General features: G+C 38.4%; 1 protein-coding gene across 1 annotated transcript; it reads left to right on the top strand.

The window, feature by feature from the left end:
- Window positions 1–218: 218 nt before the first annotated feature.
- On the top strand, window positions 219–25295 carry LOC310891120 (uncharacterized protein; the record flags this gene model as incomplete). Its single annotated transcript, XM_083853420.1, has 5 exons — window positions 219–727; window positions 3263–3421; window positions 5957–6115; window positions 8651–8809; window positions 25272–25295. The coding sequence occupies exons 1-5, from the start codon at window positions 623–625 to the stop codon at window positions 25293–25295; spliced, it is 606 nt and encodes a 201-aa protein (XP_083709546.1). The 5' UTR covers window positions 219–622.
- Window positions 25296–25858: the final 563 nt, after the last annotated feature.

Below are 25858 nucleotides of genomic sequence, written 5' to 3'. Positions count from 1 at the left end.
ACCCACTACTTGAAGTGCATCTAATGCACATGTAAAGCATTGGATCATATTTTAATGAATGAGATTATTGTAAGACTGACAAGTTGGTTTTTTTGAGTGTGTTCTATTGTTTGTGTAACTTTGAAGAGGGAAAATGTAGGGAATGTGAAGCCCAGAAGCCTGTATAATTAGTTGCTTAACACTTCGAATGTTAAATTAATGAATTAAGCTACTGAAAAAAAAAAATCACAGTGTGGGCAGAGGAAAAGATAGGAGCATATTCTAGGAACATGGGTTATTTTAATTATGGTAGCATGAATTATTTTGTCTATGAAGCTAACTGCCAAATTTTGAAATGGAATTCAGTCAGACTTTGGCTACTTATATATAGCTTTATGGATTTCGTTACTGGTTTTCTGGTGATTTCCCTCTACAAGTTGAACGGTCTTCAGAATTTTCAAATCGTATTCATTGAGTGCCAAGACCGATGGGGGGAGGTTTATAGTTCTGTAATTTGTTTTCATCAATAAATATTGGAATTAATTTGGGTGGACGTAAGGATAAATTGATTGCTGTTTCCCTTTCAAAGCTGGAATCCCAGAATGCATTCCAGCCTCCACCTGTTAAGAGACTTGTGACACCAATGGTAAACCGTCAACCGATGCGTTATACGCGGTATTCTGAACCATCACCGACTTCAACTACTCAGTCCAGCAAAATTTGCCAGAGAGTAGACACAAAGTACCAAGTGAGTACATTTTTGAGTCCTTATGTGCCTGTTTTTTTTTTCCAGTCTTGGAATGTTTCTCAAACCAATTGTTATCCTATCTTTGCAAAAAGTACTGATAGTATGTTTGAGGCGAGCTTTAAGGCAGTGGGAACCATTGTGAAATAGATTGAGCTTTTATGGATTTAATTCTGTTTTTGGAACACTCAGTGTCTTGTGGTTGTTTTCACGATGTCATGATGTGCTATTGAGTCATCCTGTTCTCAGTGAAAGAATATTAAAAGACAGAAATGTTTTCCTTTTATATTCTCATGTACACAAAGCTGTCACTGATGAAACATGCTCGTGTTCTGTGTAAACTATTCCAGGTGAGCTATGTGCTCCAAGTGAGAGTTCTGACAATGTGCTGAGTTATCGGTTTTGATTGCTTTGGAGTAGATGGAGTCTGATAAATTTTCCATAAAATTAAATGGGCATCTCTTTCTGCGAAAACATCTGTGTTTCCAGTATCAGTCTGAGTGTACAAATGACCACTTGTTAAGTGTATGGGCTTCTTAGGCTGGAAATCAAAGTGGACAGTAATACTGGTTGCTTATTGCTTTTAACTCTTTCAATCTCTGTATTGTTTAGCCAGCACAATCTCCATTTGGTAAAGTTCTAAAATGAATGTAGCAGCAACTGCTTAGTTTTTAGGGGGGTAGAGGTTTTTTTTTTTCTTTTTCTTTTCTGACGCTATAAATCTTAACGCTCCTAAATTCCTATTTGGAGGTAGCACAGAACTGGTGATAATGCTGTGGTAAAGCATGATTTCCTTTCATTTTCTTTAAAAAATGAAAACTAGTCATCTTTTTTTGACGACTTTAGGTAGGGGTATCCTTGGGCTTATTAAATTGCAAAACCCTTAAATGACCACTTGAAGATCAGGTGACTGAAGGAAATAACAAGATGTGCAAACTTTTCATCTTCTGTTCTAATGAGAAAAGGGACAGTGTCTCAAGAAGTTTCTGTGCCAATTCCTTGATTGGATGGATGTATAATTAAGTTTACAATCACTTCAGAGTTTACAAACATCTCAGATTTCCTGGACCATCTTTTCACCATCTGCCAAATTACAAGGGCATGGAGAAGTGAAGTATATCATAAATATTATCCAAATAACTAAAACCAAATCTGGTGTGAATTCTCAGTTATATTATAGCAATACACCTGTGATAAGGCATTAAGAAAGATCTGCCAGATTTGCAACAGAGAGCCTGAAATTGTCAGCCACTAAATGAATGTTGCACGCAGCTGTCAGTGGGTGAAAGGAGATAGATTGTCTATTCATAATACTAGAATTCATAATGGTGGCGGGAGAAGGGTAGCCCGTGATGAGAAGCAATTATTTGCTGAGGAGACGATCGTGTGTTTTCCTGCTAAAGTGAACATGCGGTTGACGGAACACTTGTGCACTCGGGCTAAACTTCTGCAGTGGGTAGCAGTGATGTGGTATTTTTCTTATTTCAAGGAACTGTACCAGGCAGAATAGCTCTTGGTGTATTAAATGCCTAACTGGGGGAATTAATATTTTTCTTTTTTACCTTTAAAACCAGCAATGAACCGTCGTTCACTCGAAGTAGATTTGTGAACTTACATAAAACATGTCTTATTCAAGGTTTCAAACTGAATGTAATATTTTTTAGAAAGATGTATTTTTATATACTTTAGAGAGAGTGTGAATCCTATTACTAAGAGCTGGGAGATACTGTGAAATTAAAGCTGCAGCGTAAACAAAAATTTCCTGTTGGTATTGATTTGAACAATAGCATGCTTCCTAAGACTGTATTTTCTGATCCTTAAGACTGCAGGCGGAGCCATCGGTAAATCTTGTAGCCTTTAGGGTTTGTTTTCTGTCTGACAGTTCAGTTAAGTCAGTTTTGCAGAACACGCAGTGGTCTGTGTTAAAAATTAACTCTGGTCTGTGAAAATGCTTTGAAAAGGGAAGTCAAACCCACTACTTGAAGTGCATCTAATGCACATGTAAAGCATTGGATCATATTTTAATGAATGAGATTATTGTAAGACTGACAAGTTGGTTTTTTTGAGTGTGTTCTATTGTTTGTGTAACTTTGAAGAGGGAAAATGTAGGGAATGTGAAGCCCAGAAGCCTGTATAATTAGTTGCTTAACACTTCGAATGTTAAATTAATGAATTAAGCTACTGAAAAAAAAAAATCACAGTGTGGGCAGAGGAAAAGATAGGAGCATATTCTAGGAACATGGGTTATTTTAATTATGGTAGCATGAATTATTTTGTCTATGAAGCTAACTGCCAAATTTTGAAATGGAATTCAGTCAGACTTTGGCTACTTATATATAGCTTTATGGATTTCGTTACTGGTTTTCTGGTGATTTCCCTCTACAAGTTGAACGGTCTTCAGAATTTTCAAATCGTATTCATTGAGTGCCAAGACCGATGGGGGGAGGTTTATAGTTCTGTAATTTGTTTTCATCAATAAATATTGGAATTAATTTGGGTGGACGTAAGGATAAATTGATTGCTGTTTCCCTTTCAAAGCTGGAATCCCAGAATGCATTCCAGCCTCCACCTGTTAAGAGACTTGTGACACCAATGGTAAACCGTCAACCGATGCGTTATACGCGGTATTCTGAACCATCACCGACTTCAACTACTCAGTCCAGCAAAATTTGCCAGAGAGTAGACACAAAGTACCAAGTGAGTACATTTTTGAGTCCTTATGTGCCTGTTTTTTTTTTCCAGTCTTGGAATGTTTCTCAAACCAATTGTTATCCTATCTTTGCAAAAAGTACTGATAGTATGTTTGAGGCGAGCTTTAAGGCAGTGGGAACCATTGTGAAATAGATTGAGCTTTTATGGATTTAATTCTGTTTTTGGAACACTCAGTGTCTTGTGGTTGTTTTCACGATGTCATGATGTGCTATTGAGTCATCCTGTTCTCAGTGAAAGAATATTAAAAGACAGAAATGTTTTCCTTTTATATTCTCATGTACACAAAGCTGTCACTGATGAAACATGCTCGTGTTCTGTGTAAACTATTCCAGGTGAGCTATGTGCTCCAAGTGAGAGTTCTGACAATGTGCTGAGTTATCGGTTTTGATTGCTTTGGAGTAGATGGAGTCTGATAAATTTTCCATAAAATTAAATGGGCATCTCTTTCTGCGAAAACATCTGTGTTTCCAGTATCAGTCTGAGTGTACAAATGACCACTTGTTAAGTGTATGGGCTTCTTAGGCTGGAAATCAAAGTGGACAGTAATACTGGTTGCTTATTGCTTTTAACTCTTTCAATCTCTGTATTGTTTAGCCAGCACAATCTCCATTTGGTAAAGTTCTAAAATGAATGTAGCAGCAACTGCTTAGTTTTTAGGGGGGTAGAGGTTTTTTTTTTTCTTTTTCTTTTCTGACGCTATAAATCTTAACGCTCCTAAATTCCTATTTGGAGGTAGCACAGAACTGGTGATAATGCTGTGGTAAAGCATGATTTCCTTTCATTTTCTTTAAAAAATGAAAACTAGTCATCTTTTTTTGACGACTTTAGGTAGGGGTATCCTTGGGCTTATTAAATTGCAAAACCCTTAAATGACCACTTGAAGATCAGGTGACTGAAGGAAATAACAAGATGTGCAAACTTTTCATCTTCTGTTCTAATGAGAAAAGGGACAGTGTCTCAAGAAGTTTCTGTGCCAATTCCTTGATTGGATGGATGTATAATTAAGTTTACAATCACTTCAGAGTTTACAAACATCTCAGATTTCCTGGACCATCTTTTCACCATCTGCCAAATTACAAGGGCATGGAGAAGTGAAGTATATCATAAATATTATCCAAATAACTAAAACCAAATCTGGTGTGAATTCTCAGTTATATTATAGCAATACACCTGTGATAAGGCATTAAGAAAGATCTGCCAGATTTGCAACAGAGAGCCTGAAATTGTCAGCCACTAAATGAATGTTGCACGCAGCTGTCAGTGGGTGAAAGGAGATAGATTGTCTATTCATAATACTAGAATTCATAATGGTGGCGGGAGAAGGGTAGCCCGTGATGAGAAGCAATTATTTGCTGAGGAGACGATCGTGTGTTTTCCTGCTAAAGTGAACATGCGGTTGACGGAACACTTGTGCACTCGGGCTAAACTTCTGCAGTGGGTAGCAGTGATGTGGTATTTTTCTTATTTCAAGGAACTGTACCAGGCAGAATAGCTCTTGGTGTATTAAATGCCTAACTGGGGGAATTAATATTTTTCTTTTTTACCTTTAAAACCAGCAATGAACCGTCGTTCACTCGAAGTAGATTTGTGAACTTACATAAAACATGTCTTATTCAAGGTTTCAAACTGAATGTAATATTTTTTAGAAAGATGTATTTTTATATACTTTAGAGAGAGTGTGAATCCTATTACTAAGAGCTGGGAGATACTGTGAAATTAAAGCTGCAGCGTAAACAAAAATTTCCTGTTGGTATTGATTTGAACAATAGCATGCTTCCTAAGACTGTATTTTCTGATCCTTAAGACTGCAGGCGGAGCCATCGGTAAATCTTGTAGCCTTTAGGGTTTGTTTTCTGTCTGACAGTTCAGTTAAGTCAGTTTTGCAGAACACGCAGTGGTCTGTGTTAAAAATTAACTCTGGTCTGTGAAAATGCTTTGAAAAGGGAAGTCAAACCCACTACTTGAAGTGCATCTAATGCACATGTAAAGCATTGGATCATATTTTAATGAATGAGATTATTGTAAGACTGACAAGTTGGTTTTTTTGAGTGTGTTCTATTGTTTGTGTAACTTTGAAGAGGGAAAATGTAGGGAATGTGAAGCCCAGAAGCCTGTATAATTAGTTGCTTAACACTTCGAATGTTAAATTAATGAATTAAGCTACTGAAAAAAAAAAATCACAGTGTGGGCAGAGGAAAAGATAGGAGCATATTCTAGGAACATGGGTTATTTTAATTATGGTAGCATGAATTATTTTGTCTATGAAGCTAACTGCCAAATTTTGAAATGGAATTCAGTCAGACTTTGGCTACTTATATATAGCTTTATGGATTTCGTTACTGGTTTTCTGGTGATTTCCCTCTACAAGTTGAACGGTCTTCAGAATTTTCAAATCGTATTCATTGAGTGCCAAGACCGATGGGGGGAGGTTTATAGTTCTGTAATTTGTTTTCATCAATAAATATTGGAATTAATTTGGGTGGACGTAAGGATAAATTGATTGCTGTTTCCCTTTCAAAGCTGGAATCCCAGAATGCATTCCAGCCTCCACCTGTTAAGAGACTTGTGACACCAATGGTAAACCGTCAACCGATGCGTTATACGCGGTATTCTGAACCATCACCGACTTCAACTACTCAGTCCAGCAAAATTTGCCAGAGAGTAGACACAAAGTACCAAGTGAGTACATTTTTGAGTCCTTATGTGCCTGTTTTTTTTTTCCAGTCTTGGAATGTTTCTCAAACCAATTGTTATCCTATCTTTGCAAAAAGTACTGATAGTATGTTTGAGGCGAGCTTTAAGGCAGTGGGAACCATTGTGAAATAGATTGAGCTTTTATGGATTTAATTCTGTTTTTGGAACACTCAGTGTCTTGTGGTTGTTTTCACGATGTCATGATGTGCTATTGAGTCATCCTGTTCTCAGTGAAAGAATATTAAAAGACAGAAATGTTTTCCTTTTATATTCTCATGTACACAAAGCTGTCACTGATGAAACATGCTCGTGTTCTGTGTAAACTATTCCAGGTGAGCTATGTGCTCCAAGTGAGAGTTCTGACAATGTGCTGAGTTATCGGTTTTGATTGCTTTGGAGTAGATGGAGTCTGATAAATTTTCCATAAAATTAAATGGGCATCTCTTTCTGCGAAAACATCTGTGTTTCCAGTATCAGTCTGAGTGTACAAATGACCACTTGTTAAGTGTATGGGCTTCTTAGGCTGGAAATCAAAGTGGACAGTAATACTGGTTGCTTATTGCTTTTAACTCTTTCAATCTCTGTATTGTTTAGCCAGCACAATCTCCATTTGGTAAAGTTCTAAAATGAATGTAGCAGCAACTGCTTAGTTTTTAGGGGGGTAGAGGTTTTTTTTTTTCTTTTTCTTTTCTGACGCTATAAATCTTAACGCTCCTAAATTCCTATTTGGAGGTAGCACAGAACTGGTGATAATGCTGTGGTAAAGCATGATTTCCTTTCATTTTCTTTAAAAAATGAAAACTAGTCATCTTTTTTTGACGACTTTAGGTAGGGGTATCCTTGGGCTTATTAAATTGCAAAACCCTTAAATGACCACTTGAAGATCAGGTGACTGAAGGAAATAACAAGATGTGCAAACTTTTCATCTTCTGTTCTAATGAGAAAAGGGACAGTGTCTCAAGAAGTTTCTGTGCCAATTCCTTGATTGGATGGATGTATAATTAAGTTTACAATCACTTCAGAGTTTACAAACATCTCAGATTTCCTGGACCATCTTTTCACCATCTGCCAAATTACAAGGGCATGGAGAAGTGAAGTATATCATAAATATTATCCAAATAACTAAAACCAAATCTGGTGTGAATTCTCAGTTATATTATAGCAATACACCTGTGATAAGGCATTAAGAAAGATCTGCCAGATTTGCAACAGAGAGCCTGAAATTGTCAGCCACTAAATGAATGTTGCACGCAGCTGTCAGTGGGTGAAAGGAGATAGATTGTCTATTCATAATACTAGAATTCATAATGGTGGCGGGAGAAGGGTAGCCCGTGATGAGAAGCAATTATTTGCTGAGGAGACGATCGTGTGTTTTCCTGCTAAAGTGAACATGCGGTTGACGGAACACTTGTGCACTCGGGCTAAACTTCTGCAGTGGGTAGCAGTGATGTGGTATTTTTCTTATTTCAAGGAACTGTACCAGGCAGAATAGCTCTTGGTGTATTAAATGCCTAACTGGGGGAATTAATATTTTTCTTTTTTACCTTTAAAACCAGCAATGAACCGTCGTTCACTCGAAGTAGATTTGTGAACTTACATAAAACATGTCTTATTCAAGGTTTCAAACTGAATGTAATATTTTTTAGAAAGATGTATTTTTATATACTTTAGAGAGAGTGTGAATCCTATTACTAAGAGCTGGGAGATACTGTGAAATTAAAGCTGCAGCGTAAACAAAAATTTCCTGTTGGTATTGATTTGAACAATAGCATGCTTCCTAAGACTGTATTTTCTGATCCTTAAGACTGCAGGCGGAGCCATCGGTAAATCTTGTAGCCTTTAGGGTTTGTTTTCTGTCTGACAGTTCAGTTAAGTCAGTTTTGCAGAACACGCAGTGGTCTGTGTTAAAAATTAACTCTGGTCTGTGAAAATGCTTTGAAAAGGGAAGTCAAACCCACTACTTGAAGTGCATCTAATGCACATGTAAAGCATTGGATCATATTTTAATGAATGAGATTATTGTAAGACTGACAAGTTGGTTTTTTTGAGTGTGTTCTATTGTTTGTGTAACTTTGAAGAGGGAAAATGTAGGGAATGTGAAGCCCAGAAGCCTGTATAATTAGTTGCTTAACACTTCGAATGTTAAATTAATGAATTAAGCTACTGAAAAAAAAAAATCACAGTGTGGGCAGAGGAAAAGATAGGAGCATATTCTAGGAACATGGGTTATTTTAATTATGGTAGCATGAATTATTTTGTCTATGAAGCTAACTGCCAAATTTTGAAATGGAATTCAGTCAGACTTTGGCTACTTATATATAGCTTTATGGATTTCGTTACTGGTTTTCTGGTGATTTCCCTCTACAAGTTGAACGGTCTTCAGAATTTTCAAATCGTATTCATTGAGTGCCAAGACCGATGGGGGGAGGTTTATAGTTCTGTAATTTGTTTTCATCAATAAATATTGGAATTAATTTGGGTGGACGTAAGGATAAATTGATTGCTGTTTCCCTTTCAAAGCTGGAATCCCAGAATGCATTCCAGCCTCCACCTGTTAAGAGACTTGTGACACCAATGGTAAACCGTCAACCGATGCGTTATACGCGGTATTCTGAACCATCACCGACTTCAACTACTCAGTCCAGCAAAATTTGCCAGAGAGTAGACACAAAGTACCAAGTGAGTACATTTTTGAGTCCTTATGTGCCTGTTTTTTTTTTCCAGTCTTGGAATGTTTCTCAAACCAATTGTTATCCTATCTTTGCAAAAAGTACTGATAGTATGTTTGAGGCGAGCTTTAAGGCAGTGGGAACCATTGTGAAATAGATTGAGCTTTTATGGATTTAATTCTGTTTTTGGAACACTCAGTGTCTTGTGGTTGTTTTCACGATGTCATGATGTGCTATTGAGTCATCCTGTTCTCAGTGAAAGAATATTAAAAGACAGAAATGTTTTCCTTTTATATTCTCATGTACACAAAGCTGTCACTGATGAAACATGCTCGTGTTCTGTGTAAACTATTCCAGGTGAGCTATGTGCTCCAAGTGAGAGTTCTGACAATGTGCTGAGTTATCGGTTTTGATTGCTTTGGAGTAGATGGAGTCTGATAAATTTTCCATAAAATTAAATGGGCATCTCTTTCTGCGAAAACATCTGTGTTTCCAGTATCAGTCTGAGTGTACAAATGACCACGTGTTAAGTGTATGGGCTTTTTAGGCTGGAAATCAAAGTGGACAGTAATACTGGTTGCTTATTGCTTTTAACTCTTTCAATCTCTGTATTGTTTAGCCAGCACAATCTCCATTTGGTAAAGTTCTAAAATGAATGTAGCAGCAACTGCTTAGTTTTTAGGGGGGTAGAGTTTTTTTTTTTCTTGTTTGTTGATAAATGATAGAAAACAGAAAAGTATGTCCCTTTTACGGGGTTGGCAAACACAAGTTTTGATGAAAACTCTCCCCCCCACACACACAATTTTTGTCATTTTGTTTAAAATAATTACTTTCTTTGTTAGAGGATTTGACAAATTTGATTTAGTGTTCTATCAGTTTGTCCTCAATGCTGAGTGAAGCAGTGATGCTTACTTTAGCCCCAAAATTTAACTGAACTGTACCCACAATGCTGAATTAGGGAACAACGTTAAGTAGGTGAGGTGTATTCAGGGCTATAAAATTAAAAATAAATAAATAAAATAAAAACCACAAAAAAACACATGAAGTGGTTGTTGGTACTTTGTGTATTCTGTACATATTCAGCTAAGTCTTGAACTAAACTTAACTTGCAGGGGATGAGAGAGAAGACTTTGCCTGCAGAACAGCGAGCAGAACCATCTGAAAGGTATGACATCTATTAATTTAAAACTTACTTGAAGAAAGAAAGAAATCTCCTTTTTCAGTACGGTCTGCACCTGAAAGGTGGTGACAGTTCTCAGTAAAAGGAATGGGAAATCCAATGAAAATTTTGTATTTTGAGGCAGCTGCAAAGTCTGGATTGTGTTTGAAGATCAATATAACTTTGAGAAAATTGTTGTTTTTATGAAAGGAAGGAAGATGAGCAAGAATAAAAGTACTGATACACCGCTTTTTATCCCAAGTTTATCTTCTGAGAAGGATACGAAGATGGGAAACGAAGCACGTTATAATGCTGTATCCACAGAAAGGATCTTTGCTATTGGAGGCCTTATTTTTTCCTTCTACAGGAAATATGGCTCATTTTGTAGTTTAACTAAATCTGTAGCGTTACAAATTTTGCTTTGACAGATATTTCATGGTTTATAACTCAGTTTACTTATAACAAAATAATTTGTCCCTCTTAATGTTCCCTAGGGGAAAAGCTATTAGTTTTAGCTATTTAATTGCTTGCAGTTTGAAAGCTCTGTCCTAATGGGATGATTCTTTCTGAAGCATTCTTTAGAAGGTGAAGTAGGCGAAGTGAGTTACAGTTCAGGAGGATGTTTATTGATGTGTTTTTTTCTTTATTTTTTAAGCAAAAACATGGAGGAAGATTTATGATTTATTATTCTTTTTTTTAATACTCCTTTCATGATGAAGTTAATTGTCTGCTTTGAGTTCACATGAAGACCATGTGTTCTTTAGAATCATTTGAGGCCAAATGCTAACTCATCTCTAAAATAAAAAAAATCCAGCAGAATTAATTGAATTTCTTCTTGAGGAGACTGCTTTGTGTTATACTGCTTTCTTGGTTTAGGTCAAATGAGTTATCCTCCAGATAATATTGATGGCTTTTCCTTCTGGGCAAATGGTGTTTTGGGTAATAATGCTTGAGTTAAGGGACTTTGCACTCGGTTTTTAGGGAGTCGCTCTTTTCAAAGAACAGTAGCAGGGAATTTTGTTGACTCTATGCTCATCTGCCAAGCAATTCTTAGGTGACCATGGGCATTCTTTGGCTTGCAGAAAGAACTCAACACTTTGTTTTGGCATCTAAAAGTTGGACTTCACAACAACCACCTTTTTAGGGGTGGAAGCGACTGGCTTTAAGGTTCTGGTACAGGTGCAATCAGGTGCTGGGTTTTAATTATGTTTTTTTCAAACTGTTCTAAATTGTCTTTGTTAGAACTCCTTTCTACTTCTCCATTTAGGAAGGAGATACAGAAAACTCACACTGCTTTTGATTTCGTTCACAAAGTTTATTGCAGTGCCCTACCTTTTGTTTGTAGAGTAGGTAGTGGTGGTAGTGTTTTTTGTGATGCTGGTCTCTGTTGGGTGCCATGTTCTGGAGCAGGAGCACCACACTGATCTGCTGGCAAGAGTCCCTTTGGACAGTTGAGTTGGAATACTCAGTAAATCTCTGGCCCACCAATGCTATATATCTATGCGTGTGTGTGTATATATATATATATTTTATATCCTGAGTCCAATTGTAGATTAGACTTGCTTGAAGGCTGACAACTGTCTTTGCCCCCTTGAAGCTCACAGGTGTTAACAGAAAGAGGAATATGGGCTGTTATGGGCAAGCGATAGTTGTCTGAATGAAGATCTATTTTGATGTAAGACTTTTTTCAGAATTCTAATGGATTGACAGTTTGGATTAGAGAAAAGTCTGAGCATCTGCCTTAGGGATCTGTCTTCCTCTATGCAGTTACAGTGCTAAGCAGGCTGTTGTCAAGTATTTGACAAGTTTAGACCAGTTCTCCTCCTCAGTATTGTGGGAGTTTGACCTGGTGTCTTCCAGTGCGATCTAATGCACTTTTGTACTGACTGACTGATTGGCTGCAAGATAAGCTTTGAGGTCACAGTTTTTCCAGGCATACTTCATTTTCTTGCCATAGTACTTTTGTTAGAGTTATTCCCTATTCCACTTCTGGTTTGGGTTATTTTTTCCCCATTTGCTCTTGGATTAGGATATCTTTCTGGTTTTGAGCTAGGCTTTTTTAAGTACCAGAAAAACGCCTTTGTATGCCTTACAAAAGGGATCTGTATTCATGTCTGAAAAGACTTCTGGAATGTTGGCATACCCAAACACCTCTGCTGTTCCTGCTGATGGCCACATGAAAGCCAGAGCTGCTTCTGAAGCTTAGGCCATATTACCTTGCCACACAAGTCTAAGGCGTCCCTATTCTATCAGAGCTGTTGGCAGTGTTTCCCATGTGTATGTGTGCATATGTGCACTCTTTCTGTATTTTTGTGAGCTGTTCTTTTATATCCCTGCAAAAGATACACGTGCATCGCAGAATCAGAGAACCAGTCCTATTTAAAGGAAGCACTGGAAAATAACAATCTAAATCAGCTCTTCTATTTCAGGTCTTCTGGCTTAGTCATTGTTCCCATGTGAACGGTGCACTTATGTATGTCCTTTTCATTGCTGCTGTTAATAAAGTTTTTCCTATTTAGAACATCAAGTATTTACCAGCGTTTAGCAACTTGTGAGACAGCTTTAGTTTTTTTCTGATCAGCAGGTTTCAATTCTAGGACTAATAACAGCTCTAATATCTTGAAAAAAAATTTGGCTGGTGATTTTTTTTTCTCTTGTTTCCCCCAACTTCTGTACTGTCGTGTGCTAGCAATGTGACCAGCTACAAATTCAGTACTGCTGCGTCCAATGGTCTGTCTTCAGGAGTGAGTAGCGGAGGCGGCAAAATGAGAAGGGAAAGAGGAATACACTATTTATCAAGAGCTGTACAAGAACAGGTAAGTGACTCTTAAATTAATTGCTGTCACTGAGCTTACTGAAGTAACTAGCTAAGTGTGTCAGTTTTATTGCATCATAGTAAATTATAACAATACCGCTTTATTTTTGCATTGTTTTTGTTTTCTTGTGGGTTTCAGAGCAGGCTCCAATTGATTTCCTGTCTTTGAATACCTGAACTTTGCTTATGTAATTTTGAAATTTTTAATTCTCTTACCTTGGAGATTCTTCAAACTATAACATTTCTCGTTAGCAATTGAATGAATGAGTCCTAAGAAGAGAAGTAATGTTTTGGTGAAGGTTTGTATAGTTTTTCTACAGGAATGATACTTGAAACGAGTGCCAAGTATAAAAAGAAAAAAAAAAGCTTAATTTTTGGTTTCATATTTAAGTCATACAGAAAGATACAGGCCAAGAGTTTGAAAGAGTAGTAGAAGACAGCATTCTGCATGTCTGCTAACGATGACTCAGTTTTTGATACTCACCAAACTCATTGTGAGAGAGTTTTTTTCTCATTTTAATAGGAAAAATCTATTCCATAAAACTATGACCATGAATATTCAGATTAATTTTTCTTTTATTGGATGTTATATAAGCTGCCTGTAAGTTAATTTAAGTATTTACGTTAATATTAAGTATTTAATTAATATTAAGTTAATATTAAGTATTTAAGTTAATTTAAGTTTCAAATCATTAAATGGGACTTCAGGATGATGCAATATAAAGAAATCGTAAACACTGTTGTTTATTCCTGTAACACAAATAAAATAATGGTCCAAATATCAAAAGTTCCATAAACTTTTCAAATCAAAACTGTGAAACAGATGTAAGCTACAGGATGCACTGAATATCAGTAGTACCAACTTACATCCCTGCCTAGTCATTTCTAAGTAGATCATGATAGTACTGTACAAATTTTGGTCAGATTTCCTATGCCATTTAAAACATAACTCATCCAATCTTAGTAATCAAATAAAGTAAGTGGCAGGGATGAAAATTGAAGTTGTTAAGAGGCTGTTTTCTGATTTTTATATTTGCATCCTGATACATGGTATAGACTGTATTTACCAGAACACAATCTTCAGTGCTGCTAGTCTCACTTTCTTTGGTGCTTTTTGTGTTTAGTTTGGTTTTTGAACCTACCTGCTTCTTTAAACATTACCTTTTTCCACGTTCACTGCTGTAGTGACTTTAGAAACTTTGGCAGCTATCCTGCCTAATTTTGCAAGAGGAACACTTTCTCACTTGTCTTGAGAGTGTACTCTTAATTGAAGCCATGCGAGGGTAGTTAGAAAGGATGATGCTTCTCTAGAGCTTTGATGACTAAAGTACAGAGAAGAAAGAAAAAAAATGTGATCTGTGCATCTCTGTTCCGCACAGGTTTTGAGTTAACTTTCAGTGTTCTTGCTGTACAGTTGTTGAATAGAGTATAATGTGGAAGCAGGCCTGCCATAAATTAAAATGACGTGGTAGACAGAGGTGGGGAGATCGGGATTTCTTCTGGAAACTTGCTTTCTCTTAATTTGTATGGATTTTTGTTCTATTTAATTTTGTTAATAAATTGGGTGGGATGGGGTGAGAAAGTAGTATGTCTTGTATAAGAAAAATTAAAATTTGCAACTTTAGGAAGTGGAGGAACCAGTGCTACCGAAAATACCCCTACCCATCAGTGCTGCATCGCTGCCTCAGTTCAATTCCAGTTTCGTTGGTAGTAGCGCTGTCTCAGCGTCACCGAGCGCTGTTTCAACAGCAGCAATGAGCACGGCAACTCCAGCAGCTGCGACGGGCATGGCAAATCCATCAGAGGTGGAGGGCATGACAGATCCATCGGAGGTGGAGGACTTGACAGATCTATCAGAGGAGGAGGTGGAGGACATGATATATACAACGGCGACGTCAGGCATAACGTGTTCAACAGTGCCCTCAGGCTTGACATATCCAATAATGGCGGCGGGCATGCCATACCTGCTGATGACAAAGGACATATCAAGGTCAACAGCGGCAACGACAAGCGTGGCAAATTCAACGGAGGCGGCAGGCATGGCAGATGCAGCAGCGACGGCGGCGGGCAAGGTAAATCTTTATGCTATAAATAATGTTTACAATGAGTATACTGCTTTATTGCGAGTTGACTTTTTCTGTGGTGCTCATGAAACTAACAAATATTAGTTTCTACGCAGCTGAATGAATTGGGGTTGTATGCCAGTTTGGGGAAAAAGGCATAAATGTTTTGATTCTGCTTCTCTCAGTCTTAGAGCCTGCCAACTCCCATTTAACGTGATTGTATAACTGCTTCAAATGCTGTGGAAGTCTGCGGGGGAAGGGGGGTGTGGACTTTATGCCAAGTTATTTATAGTGGTTTTGGCAGGGGTAGAGTTAATTTTCTTCGTAGTAGATGATGCTGTGTTGCAGATTTGTGAGCAAAACAGTGTTGGTAAGGCACTGGTGTTTTAGCTGTTGCTGAGCAGTGCTTACACAGTGACAAGTCCTTTTCTGTTTCTCACGCTGCCCTGCCAGCGAGGAGGTCGGGGATGCACAAGAGGCTGGGAGGGCACTCAGCCAGGACAGCGGAGCCCAGAGGACCGAAGGGATATTCCACACCATTTAGCATCGTGCTCAGCAATAAATGCTGGGGGAAAGAAGGGGAAGGAGTGGGGAGTATGTACAGGGTTATGGCATTTGTCTTTCCAGGTAGCCATTACATGCAATGAGTCATTAATGCTACCTCAAATTTAACAACTTTACTTCTTTACTTCCGGTTCTTTTCCCTGTTCCACTTGGAGGGAGTGAGCGAGTGGCTGTGTGGTGCTTAGTTGCCTGCAATGGTTAAACCACAACTTTATTTAAGTTATTAAATTAGAGGTAACGTGGTCATATGAGCCTCACATAGAATGAGCCTAGGGTGCAATAATTGGCATATTATTGCAATAAAATAAACATTAATCTGTTCCAGAGTACTTGAAATATTTTTTGTACGGTTTGAAGTAGACAGCTGCTTTAACATGTTGAGGTGTTTGCTGAAGTTCTTGGAGTATCATTGGGCTGAGTTTGCCGTTCTTCAGCTTCCTGGCTTGCTTTTCCGTGCATTTAGACCTAAGTAGCATCTCCAGCTTTTCCTCTCAGTTTCTGGAATTTGGTTTTGAAGATATTGTCCTATACCCACTTGGAAACTTCCCTGTGTTTTATTATTACTTTTATCTGCAAAATAACTCAAACATCAGGTTTTTCGACGTCACTGCGGGACTTCTGTTGGATAGTGAATTCAGGTAGTTGTTGCTCTTAAATATAAACCTTTAATTCTTTTGAAAATACAGATACAACCAACAAGTACTGTTAGCAGTCCTGAGTTTGCGTTTTCATCTCCAGTTGTGAAATCTACTGAGGCAGAAGTGCTACCTACGTCTTCTGTAAGTAAAATAATAAAGGAGCTTGACTTTTTTTCTTAGGCATTTAGTAGGCTGTTGCAGAACACTAAAGCAGAATCTGCCTTGATGGAGAAAAGTATGTAGGCTTCTGGCTTATAATTTGTCATTCAGCATGCGTGCTACAAATGTGAAGAGCAGCTTTCAGATTTGGTTTTGTGTGTGCATTCGATTGGAGTTCCTGTGGCTTGAGAATCTGAAAAACCTCTCTTGTTCATAGCAGATTGGGTTTACATTTAGTGTTCCCGTTGTAAAATCGGCAGAACTTTCTGGACCCAGTGGTACTCCAGTGACGCCCTTTCTTACCCTAGGTAACTGAAACTTTAGCACTTCAGATCTGAAGTGCTGATTTTCCTTTTTTTCTTTATTAAATCTTCAATCTGTCCTGTCTGCGCATGCTAGCAATTCCAGGCAGTGTTGGACTTCTGCAGTATTTTTCCAGTGACAGATCTGCTTTTATAATTTTTGTTTTGTTTTGTTGCTTTTTGTTTTGCTTGTAATCATAAAGCATTGCAAAGTAAGTAGAATTTGTGAAGATTCTTATGTGAGAAGCATGAAGCTGGAAATTCTTGTTTCTAACAAAAGTGAGTATAATCTGCTCTAACTAGGTCACATTGTGAAAGCTGTTTTTGTTTTCTTTTGTTTCAAAAGACACCACCACCTCAACCAACATCAACACACAGAAAGAGGAGGTCAAAGATTTTGCTGGTGGTCCCTTCACCACTGCCCACGTCTTAAAGGAAGGAAGCGTCTTAGACGTTCTAAAAAATCCTGGAGAGATAATGAACTCCTTTTAAAAAGATGCTGCAAAAAATACGCTAGCATTTTTTATTAAAAAAAAACCAACACACGACTTATGGTTAATAGAGTATCTGCTATAAATATGAATGTAGGAGAGCATTACATTAAGCGCTGCGTTTGTTAGGGTGCATCTGCCCCCTTCTATTCTAAGTGGTGTTTGTTGCTGGAAGTAAAACTGCAAGATGAAAAGCAGATGGGTTGCATCTCCTTTACGTGTTAGGATGTAATTGTAAATGAGGTACTAAGAGAATTAGCCAGATAATCGGTGTTTCATTTTAAGTAAATACAATTTGTGGAATTGAAAAGGAAATGTTTGTAAAGCTCAACACTCCTGTCCCACCTTCAGCCCAGGTGAAGAAAGAATAGGAAAGAGCTTCAGTTCCAAATACATGGCGAAAGCTGCGAATCTTTGGGCCTTAGCTTACAATGGCTCCTGTGGATTAAAATTTAAACTGCAAACGGAAGTGGAGTGTTTTACGTTAAAAACCCTTTTCTGAATTTTGTTTTTAAGCAATTGCAATTGTTTTCAACAGTTTCATAAAGTGTGTCTGTGGAAAAGATATCTTTTAAGAAAAAGGGCTTTATTGAATTTGATCTTTTCCCAAAAGTCTTCTTCTAACTTACATACTTGTTAAGAAGGCAGCACATTTCTCTGTTGGAAAGAGCTAAGTGAGAGAAAATACATTGTGCATTTTGTTTAAGGAAAGACCTCTGAGTGAAGTGACATTCACTTTCTTTATCGGTTTAAAAGAAGCAGAATCTAAATCCACATTGTTCAAAGACTTCATTTTTGATTAAAAAAAACCAACAAACAAACCACAAAACAACTATGTTCAAGGTAGATTTACAAGCAACTTGAGCTGCTGTTTAAGATGCATTTCCTTTAGTCTTTCTGTATTAGTAGCTTGTCTTTTCTGTTAAAATTGCCACCTTTTAAATAAGGAGTTGTCCTAATTATAGAAAATTAGACAGTTGTTCAATTGTCTTGAGTTTTTATTATTTAATTAATATTCAGCATCTGTGGGAAAATACCGTATGGATTGCTGCTCCGAGTACAAACTTCTGTACAGTTACTGGAGTAGATTTGAGTCATCTGCTACGGAAGGAGGAGCTTTAGAAATCTGATTCGATTGGGCATCGCGTCTTAATCAAATTGTATTATTTCCATTCCACGTTGGACTGTCAGATTTCAGTCAGCTACTGTCTGTTTGTACTTGTATCGACCAGTGAAAATGTTGATTTAAAGCTTGCTTGGAAACAAAGAGTTAAATGAAGCTTTAACGAAATGTTCTGTTGTGACCCAGTGCAGCAGATGAAATTTCATCCGTTTAGATAAGATTTCTGGGGACTTCCTGTTGCGCTCGGTCTGAATGTCTAGTTGTAACCATTGGCACCTGGGTTGAAATTTTTGCCCTCTAGTAAAGTCACTTAGTTACATGTAGTGAGGTGCTGCGCTAACAGGAAGACTTTTTTTTCTTGCTTCCTAGACTTTGGATTGTTGAAAACACGCTCTTCTACGTCTGCGCAACCTACAACAAGCACAGTGGTTTATACTAGGCCTGCAATAACAACTTTTTCTGCAGGTAAAGAGACTTCTAAACAAGCATCGTACTGGCAATCTGATACATGTGACCCTTTTCTGCAAAACAAAGACATGAAGGACAAATGTGTAACTTGTCAAGCTACTAAAGCGTCAACAGTTGAGAGTATGAAACAGACAGTAAGTTCAAGTCAATGCGACACCTCAAAGCCAGCAGCGCCCCCAGCAGGGATGCTGGGCTTTGGAGACAAATTCAAAACAGTACCTGGAACGTGGGATTGTGATACATGTCTTGTCCAAAACAAACCGGAAGCTACAAAATGTATAGCATGTGAGACACCAAAACCTGGAACGGGAGTAATGCCTGCTCTGACATGACCAGTGGTCACAGACAGCTCGGTGACAGTGACATCCTCCTCGAGCAGCACTGACACAACAGCCACTCTGGGCTTTGAAGACAAATTTAAGAAGGCGAAAGGCTCTTGGGACTGTGGAATATGCCTTGTACCAAATAAGACGGAAGATAACAAATGTGTAGCCTGTCAGTCTGAGAAACCAGGTATGGTCCTTTTTTTCCTGTTGTTTCCATCCTAGCCTCTGTGAATCTTGTACAGAATAAAAGTACGTTGCATATATGGAATATTTTAAGCAACACGATTCCCAGGTACGGTTGATGGATTAGCGGCTGTCTGCAGGATTGGTTTACAGGCACTTCAGAGGTCTCAGCCCAGGTTCCAGCCTGTCGCATAAATTGAACTGATTGTGAAATGTATTAGTACGGAGCTGGATCAATGCAGATACCCCCGGCTTTGCAGCTGGTGAGGGAAGATGGCTGAAGTGGGTGACTTAATTTAAAAACAACATAGTGATTTTTCACTGGCGAAAAAGAGAACTCCATAGAAAGAGTTAAAAATGACTGCGTTTTTCTCTTTCAAAAAATAAGTAAAAAAAATTACAGAATGTGTCCAAAATGCCTCTACTCACCGTTTGTATGTAATTGAGGGGAGATGTGAAGCCAGATTTCAAGACAGTGTAGTCTTAACTAGTCTTAAGCTAAAGCAGAGAGATGCCTATGAAGGTCAGTGGTAGGCTTCAAGAAAGCGAGTGACCCGCTGGGTAACTTCTTCAGGGCAGTACTGGGTTGTTTCCCATTGTGTGTGACCGTAATTGATTTTGAGCGTGGTTGTATTGTTTTTAAAATACGATTCTAATTCTAACTTTGACTCTAAATGTCATTTAACATGCCATTACATCGAAAAACACCTGTGCAAATATATCGTGGAAGAAACAAATTAAGATGGACTAGACCGGGCTTTTGTATTCATCCTGTGCGGTAAGACTGAAATTTCCTGAGGTAAGATAATGGATTTCAGACAGAGTTGATTCTCTTGGACTTCCAACCTCTGAGCGGTCAGTCGGCATCTTTGTCTGAGGCTCTTGCCATTGCAAGGAGGAATTTTGGAAATGAGGGGTTTACTGTGACCATGGTGCAGTGAATTGCACGGTTACGTTGCACTTGTCAAGAGGAAGAGCGATGCAAGTAATACTAGGATAAAAGTTTTCTGCGTGTGCTGTGGAAGGGAAGAGCCATTCTTGTCTTTCCGGTTTTGAATTTGAAGCGTTATCTTCTGCTTCTCTCTTAAAAGGCACCTTTTTTTTAAAAGGCACCTGTCAGGCCTCTTTATGGAGGTTACACTGTGGTCAACAGCAGCAGAAGCTTGTGTGCTGAACAGAGTTGTGTGTTGTTTGGAAGCTTTGAGTTCCACTCTGTTTTTTTTGTTTGTTTGTTTGTTTCTTTGTGGGATTTTGGTGGCTTTTATTTTTTTCAGGGGCGGGGGGGGGGGGGAGTTGCGGAGTAGTTTTGAACATTTCTGTGGGATTTGACAAATCAAATTTAAAAGTTAATGTTCATTTTATAGTTCATGTTCAAACAGGATGGTTAACTGTCTTGTTTGTCTCACAGAGGGTCCAACACCTGTGACCAGTAGCAGTGCATCTGCATTTTCTGCTCCTTCTGGAGAATTTCTGGATTTAGACAAATTCAAGAAGCCTGAAGGAAGCTGGGATTGGGAGACCTGCTTGGTTCAAAACAAAGCAGAGGCCACGAAGTGTGTAGCCTGTGAAAGTGCAAAGCCAAGCACCAAAGCAGAGCTCAAAGGTAATCCTTAATGATTAAAACGAGGATGCATATTCTGTGATTTATTTTTTGGTTTGCTCTGATTTTTTTTATTTTCTTACCTGTTAAGCACAATTATTTTTTCCTTTGAGGTGTGGCAAAATTATTCGTTTTTCCTGTAGGAATATTGCCTAGATAACATCTGTTTCCACACTTTTCCCCAAGAATAAGTTTATCCTTTTTAGAGAAAAGCTTTCATTAATGACGTGCTTGTTCTTTACATGCCCTACACGTTGTTCATTTGGAGTTCAGACTAAAAACATGATCTTTCAAAGAAGTTCGTATACTTTTTAAAGCCAGGTGGTGGGCAGAAAACACAATTGTGAAAAGTTTTATGTAGAGAGGAAGCATGGGGTTTTCTTGTTTGTTTTACTGTTTGGTGGGTTGTTTTTTAAACAGTTTTGACTGGAAAGATCAGGACTAGAATGTAGTTCAAACCTTCATGTACTTCAGGTAAACAGAATATCTTTTGTCTTCACTTGTGCGCTTATGTCCATCAAGTAAGACCTCTGAAACCATACTAGAAAAAATCTGCGGGATTTGATATGTTCATGTACTAGAGCTTTAGAAAAAGTTTAATTCCTATATGCAGCATGTCTTCTGTCCTGGTTATTGATACGTACGCAATTAGTAGCAATCCCTTTTTTGATCTCAACACTAGGTTTAGACAAAAAATTGCGACACCTTAAGGAACCTGTCCTGCATCTCATACAAGCACAGAAGTTGCAGTGTCTCAATGCTAGCAGTACAGTTGGTGGTAAAATCTTTAGTAGGGTGAAATAGAGGCCTCACACTTTTCAGAGAAAAAAAGAGATGAGAGAGAGTATCTTATTCCCACGTACTTGCAACTATGCTGCAGAGTGTACTGCTGTTACTCTAGTGCTACAAAGGTCCAAAAATCACTGAACAGTTATTAGCCAGTTTTGTATTCCTTTAATTTGTTGAAAGACTGCAGTAGAGGATTGAAGTTTTTATTGAGGATCACTGTGTGGAAAAATTCTGATTGTTAAATGTCATTTGTATGACTTAAGAACCGCGTTTTGGAGTACAGAATTCAGTATTAATTCCAGAAGGGGTAAGGGGAAGGACATTAGCTAGTAATCCCGAACAAAAGCAGTGTATAGAGCTATACTGATTTTAATCGCAGTATTCTTACAGTTGGTCTGTTACTGAACAGATATGTTTTGGGGAGATATGGTGGCCAGGGAGGCGTGTGTGTTTGTGTGCTTCCTCTTCTAGTTAAGGTTCTGGGGTTTGGTTTTGTCAGGAAAATTCGATGAGGCACCTTGTGTAAAAGGAAATGTTAACCAGCATTTTTCAACACGGTGTAGTCCCTTAAAAGTGTCATAGATGAAAAGAGGCCATAACCGCTGGGGGAAAAAGTTAGTGGGAAACTGAGAGCAGGATCACATTCAGTAGTGAGAGAGCAGCAGCCTAGGGAAAGCTGATGAATGACTGTAACAGATAGTTCTATTTTAAGTGTAAAACAACACTCAGTACTTTATAATGGTGGTCTTACCAGAGGGTTCTTCTCCATGGCTCCTAAAAGCACGTCTTGAAGGCATTCGAGTGCAGTGAACTTAAGCTGTAAGAGTTGGGCTGGTAAGCTTGGCCTGATTTGAAGCTGTAGGCACGGGGCTATAATTTCTGAACAGGCTACAAAAGAAACTGTACCACTGTGCTTTTCAGTGCTCCGTTTAGCAAAGCCATCAAATTGTTGCAGGCAATTGATGTTGTTCTTCTAAGAGCACCTGAAAGATATTTTTGTTTGAAGAGTTCAGAGGTACCGGTTAATACTGGTTCAGATAATTACAGCCAGCTCTTGGTGTTTGTGACCAATAAAGTTTGTGGCTCCAAAAGGAGTGGGTTAGTGCTAACTGATTAACTGCTGTATATGCAGAAATATGGAATCTGATTACTTACGCAGAGAGCACTTAAAATGTATTGTTTTGCTGGCTCTCAGTGAGTTGCATCTTAATGCTACCAAGGAATAAGCTTTTTGCTTCTGGCCCAAGTTTTTTAATTTGGTGAAAGCCTTTTCTGTGCACGTGCACATGCCAGAGAGGTTGCTTAAGTAATAGAAGCTATAGTAGCTGCTATCTTCTGTTTTTTGTAGAAGACAGAAACTGAATTCGTTAGCTTTGTAACTGTTATGCATACCAGAATTGGTTTTCGCCCTTTTGAAAATAGTAGAGGGTATGCCTATGTCAGATTTGGTGAGCAAGGTGATCAGATGAGGGCACTGCAAGACTGCCAGAACGCACCAGGTCTGGGGGGAAAAGGAATCCGGCTGAGCATAGGAATTTCTAAAAGGTAACCAAGGAGTTGTGCATTGATACAGTTATTCTAAATAATCAGATTCTTGTAGCTCTGCCTTTGGAAAGTCTGTGGCCCTTGCTGTAGTGGCTGTACACACGATGCAGTCTACAAAACCAGAAATGCAGAAGTCCTATGTTTTGACTCCCTGGATTCATCAACCTGCTTCAGGATGGCTGGGGGAATCCAACTGTTAAGTCTAGCCAGACAGCGCAACTTGGGCTTAGCTGCCATTGTAACCAGCCTTGTTTCTCAACAGTAGCAAAGCTGAATGCATTGGTAAATATTTTCAGGTTTGGGCCTGCATAAGGTAGAAGGGACAAGAAGTGGTTTTATATGCTAGGGAGTTCTTGTTCTTAGAGCTTTCCCTCTAGTTTGAGAGAAGCACATAACTAGTTTTACAGTGGGTTGACAGGAAAGAAGTGGGGGGGAAAAATGGGAACGCAGGGAGATAGCCAAAGGCGTTATTACTAGAACAGGTTTAGAATGCTATTCTTTGCTTTTCATGAGCTTAGGGCAATGGGGAGTTTAAAGCTTAGCACTTCCTGAGAGGGTTTCTTACTCTACCGGCTCAGTTCTATCACTTATTTAAGGCAATTCAGGTCTCTGAACGGTTAAAGAATTGATACCAAATTTGATGAACTCTGATCCAGGATACTGACAAAACAGGACTTCATATAAACAATTTCAGTATGTTCATGAGGTTAGCTTGTGTGTTCTGTTAAATAGTAAAAAATGACACTTCTGTTTCTGTTTACCTAGCATAATTCTGCAAATGTTGCCTCCTTCTGCTTTAGAATGGAAATGCTCTTCTCCAAGAGAGCACTGTCCAAACTTCTTTGCCAAAATTTTTTGATTAAATTAATATTGTTTTATTTTGAAAACAAGAATAAGCCACAAACATGTTTTCTTGCTTCGGCTATCCAGAAGAACGTCAACAGTATTTTCAGATTTTCCTTCCCTACACAACTGTATGTAGGAAGAGTGCAGTTGGAAGCAGAAGACCTAAGATGATGTATCTTCTGTTTGTTTACTACAGTAACAAGACAATGGATTACCTCTTTATTAGAACTTGTGTAGCTTTGCAGTATTGAAACAAATGTAGGTATTAAAATACACATCAGTAATACGTTTCTGAATGGCTGAGTACCGTGCTCTCTTAGCATTGAAATACCCAGCCATTGGATTAGTTTGTCCCTCATGTTTGCTTAGTTTGGAAGCTATTTCAGAATGCCTTCAGCTTGTATTCTTCCCCAAAAGCATAGAACTCACTTCTCTGCATCCCCAATTCAAGTCAGAGAAACTGGGCACTGCAACCACAGGAGGTCTGCCTGTACAGAATCAGTGAAGACAAGTCTAAACAGCGGATTTTTTTGAATATGCAGCTGGGTTATCTGAATGTTCTTTATGCAGTGTACCTCAGTTTTAGTACAGATAGCACTTGTCTTGGTTCTTGTCATTAGTCTGAAGCTGCCCCCGAGAAAATCTTGAAAGGGAAAGTAGTGAAAGCTAATCAGCTGGCCCTTTCTTCTTAAGAACCAGTGTATTTTGTAATTCTCCCACTAATAATAAGGCGTCACGCTGGAGAATCGCGATTGTGTTGTTAAGCAAGACTGACTTCACCTGAGCGGTATAGTTGGCAGCTGTTGAATGTTTAATGGACTTTAAACAAACAAAAAAACTGAGCAGGTGGAGGTAGACATGGCAAACTGACAGGCAGCGTCAGATGCTTCTTTGAAATGGATAATCTGACTCCATTCACTTCTTTCTGGAAATAAGATCTAGTAATTAACCAAACAAAAGATAGAAGGGTTAAGACTGCATCTTTAAAGCAGCTGTGCTTGATAAATGTCTCTGGTCTTAAATCAATCTTTAGCAAAGCACAGAGACTTAGCAGCAGCTTGCTTATGCCAACGCTAAAAATACTTGATGTGTACAGGTAACCATGTCAAGGCTCTGGAGTTAATCCATGAGAACAATTCCTTCTGGTATTGGCAAAGGTGAGGATGCTTGCTTCTATAGAAATGAGGTTTTGAGCTGTGACTTAAGCTGTCACTTAGGTGACTGTTTAGGAAAGCTTCCTTTTAAGTTTTGAAGTATGTAAGCTGACAAATTGTTTAAGTTCAGAACTGGGTTTACAGTTTCTGTTCTCTGACTGTATGCAACTTCTCATGTTTCAGACTGAAAGCAGAATTGCAGCGGTACCAGTCATACAACTATAATGATTATTGCCAAGATTACCAGAACTACCACTCGCAGAGGAGTTAAGATGCTCACGCTGACTACAACTACAGCTCCTATGCTCCCTATGACAGCATGCAAGCTGTTGGAGACTGCTCTTTAGGAGATTCTTTAATGGCTCCAGCTGTTTTTGAGGTAAAGATACTGCACGCTTGCTGTAAAGAAAATATTTCACAGATAATATGTTGTACAGATTTGTGTGAATCAGCAAAAAGAATCCGAAGTTGAAAACATGCTTTCTGCTTAGTGTGAAGTTAAAAGAGCAGATTCCATTCAGAGGTGTTTGTATTTAAGTGCTTAAATAGTAAATCCATAGAATTAGTGATTTATACACCATTATTTGTTCACGCATACCAAAGAATGGTTTTGACAGCATAATTGCGTACGCTTCTTCTGTTCCTGTTCTTCTGATTTGCTTTGCTTAAAGCAAATTAAACAGTTGTTGTAAGTGGTCTTATCGTGGTCAATGTATTAGTTGTGGCCTCCGGAGGTCCCTTCCAACCTGTACTGTAATATTGGCTTTCTTCTAAAAATAAGTAGATAAAATGCCATCTATCCTTGTAGTTGTAGGAAGAAGGAATGGGTTGAGA

The sequence above is a fragment of the Anser anser genome, assembly GCF_964211835.1.
Source record: "Anser anser genome assembly, contig: HAP1_SCAFFOLD_97, whole genome shotgun sequence".
NCBI classification, from domain to species: domain Eukaryota; kingdom Metazoa; phylum Chordata; class Aves; order Anseriformes; family Anatidae; genus Anser; species Anser anser.
This window is presented reverse-complemented; position numbering and strand designations above follow the sequence as displayed.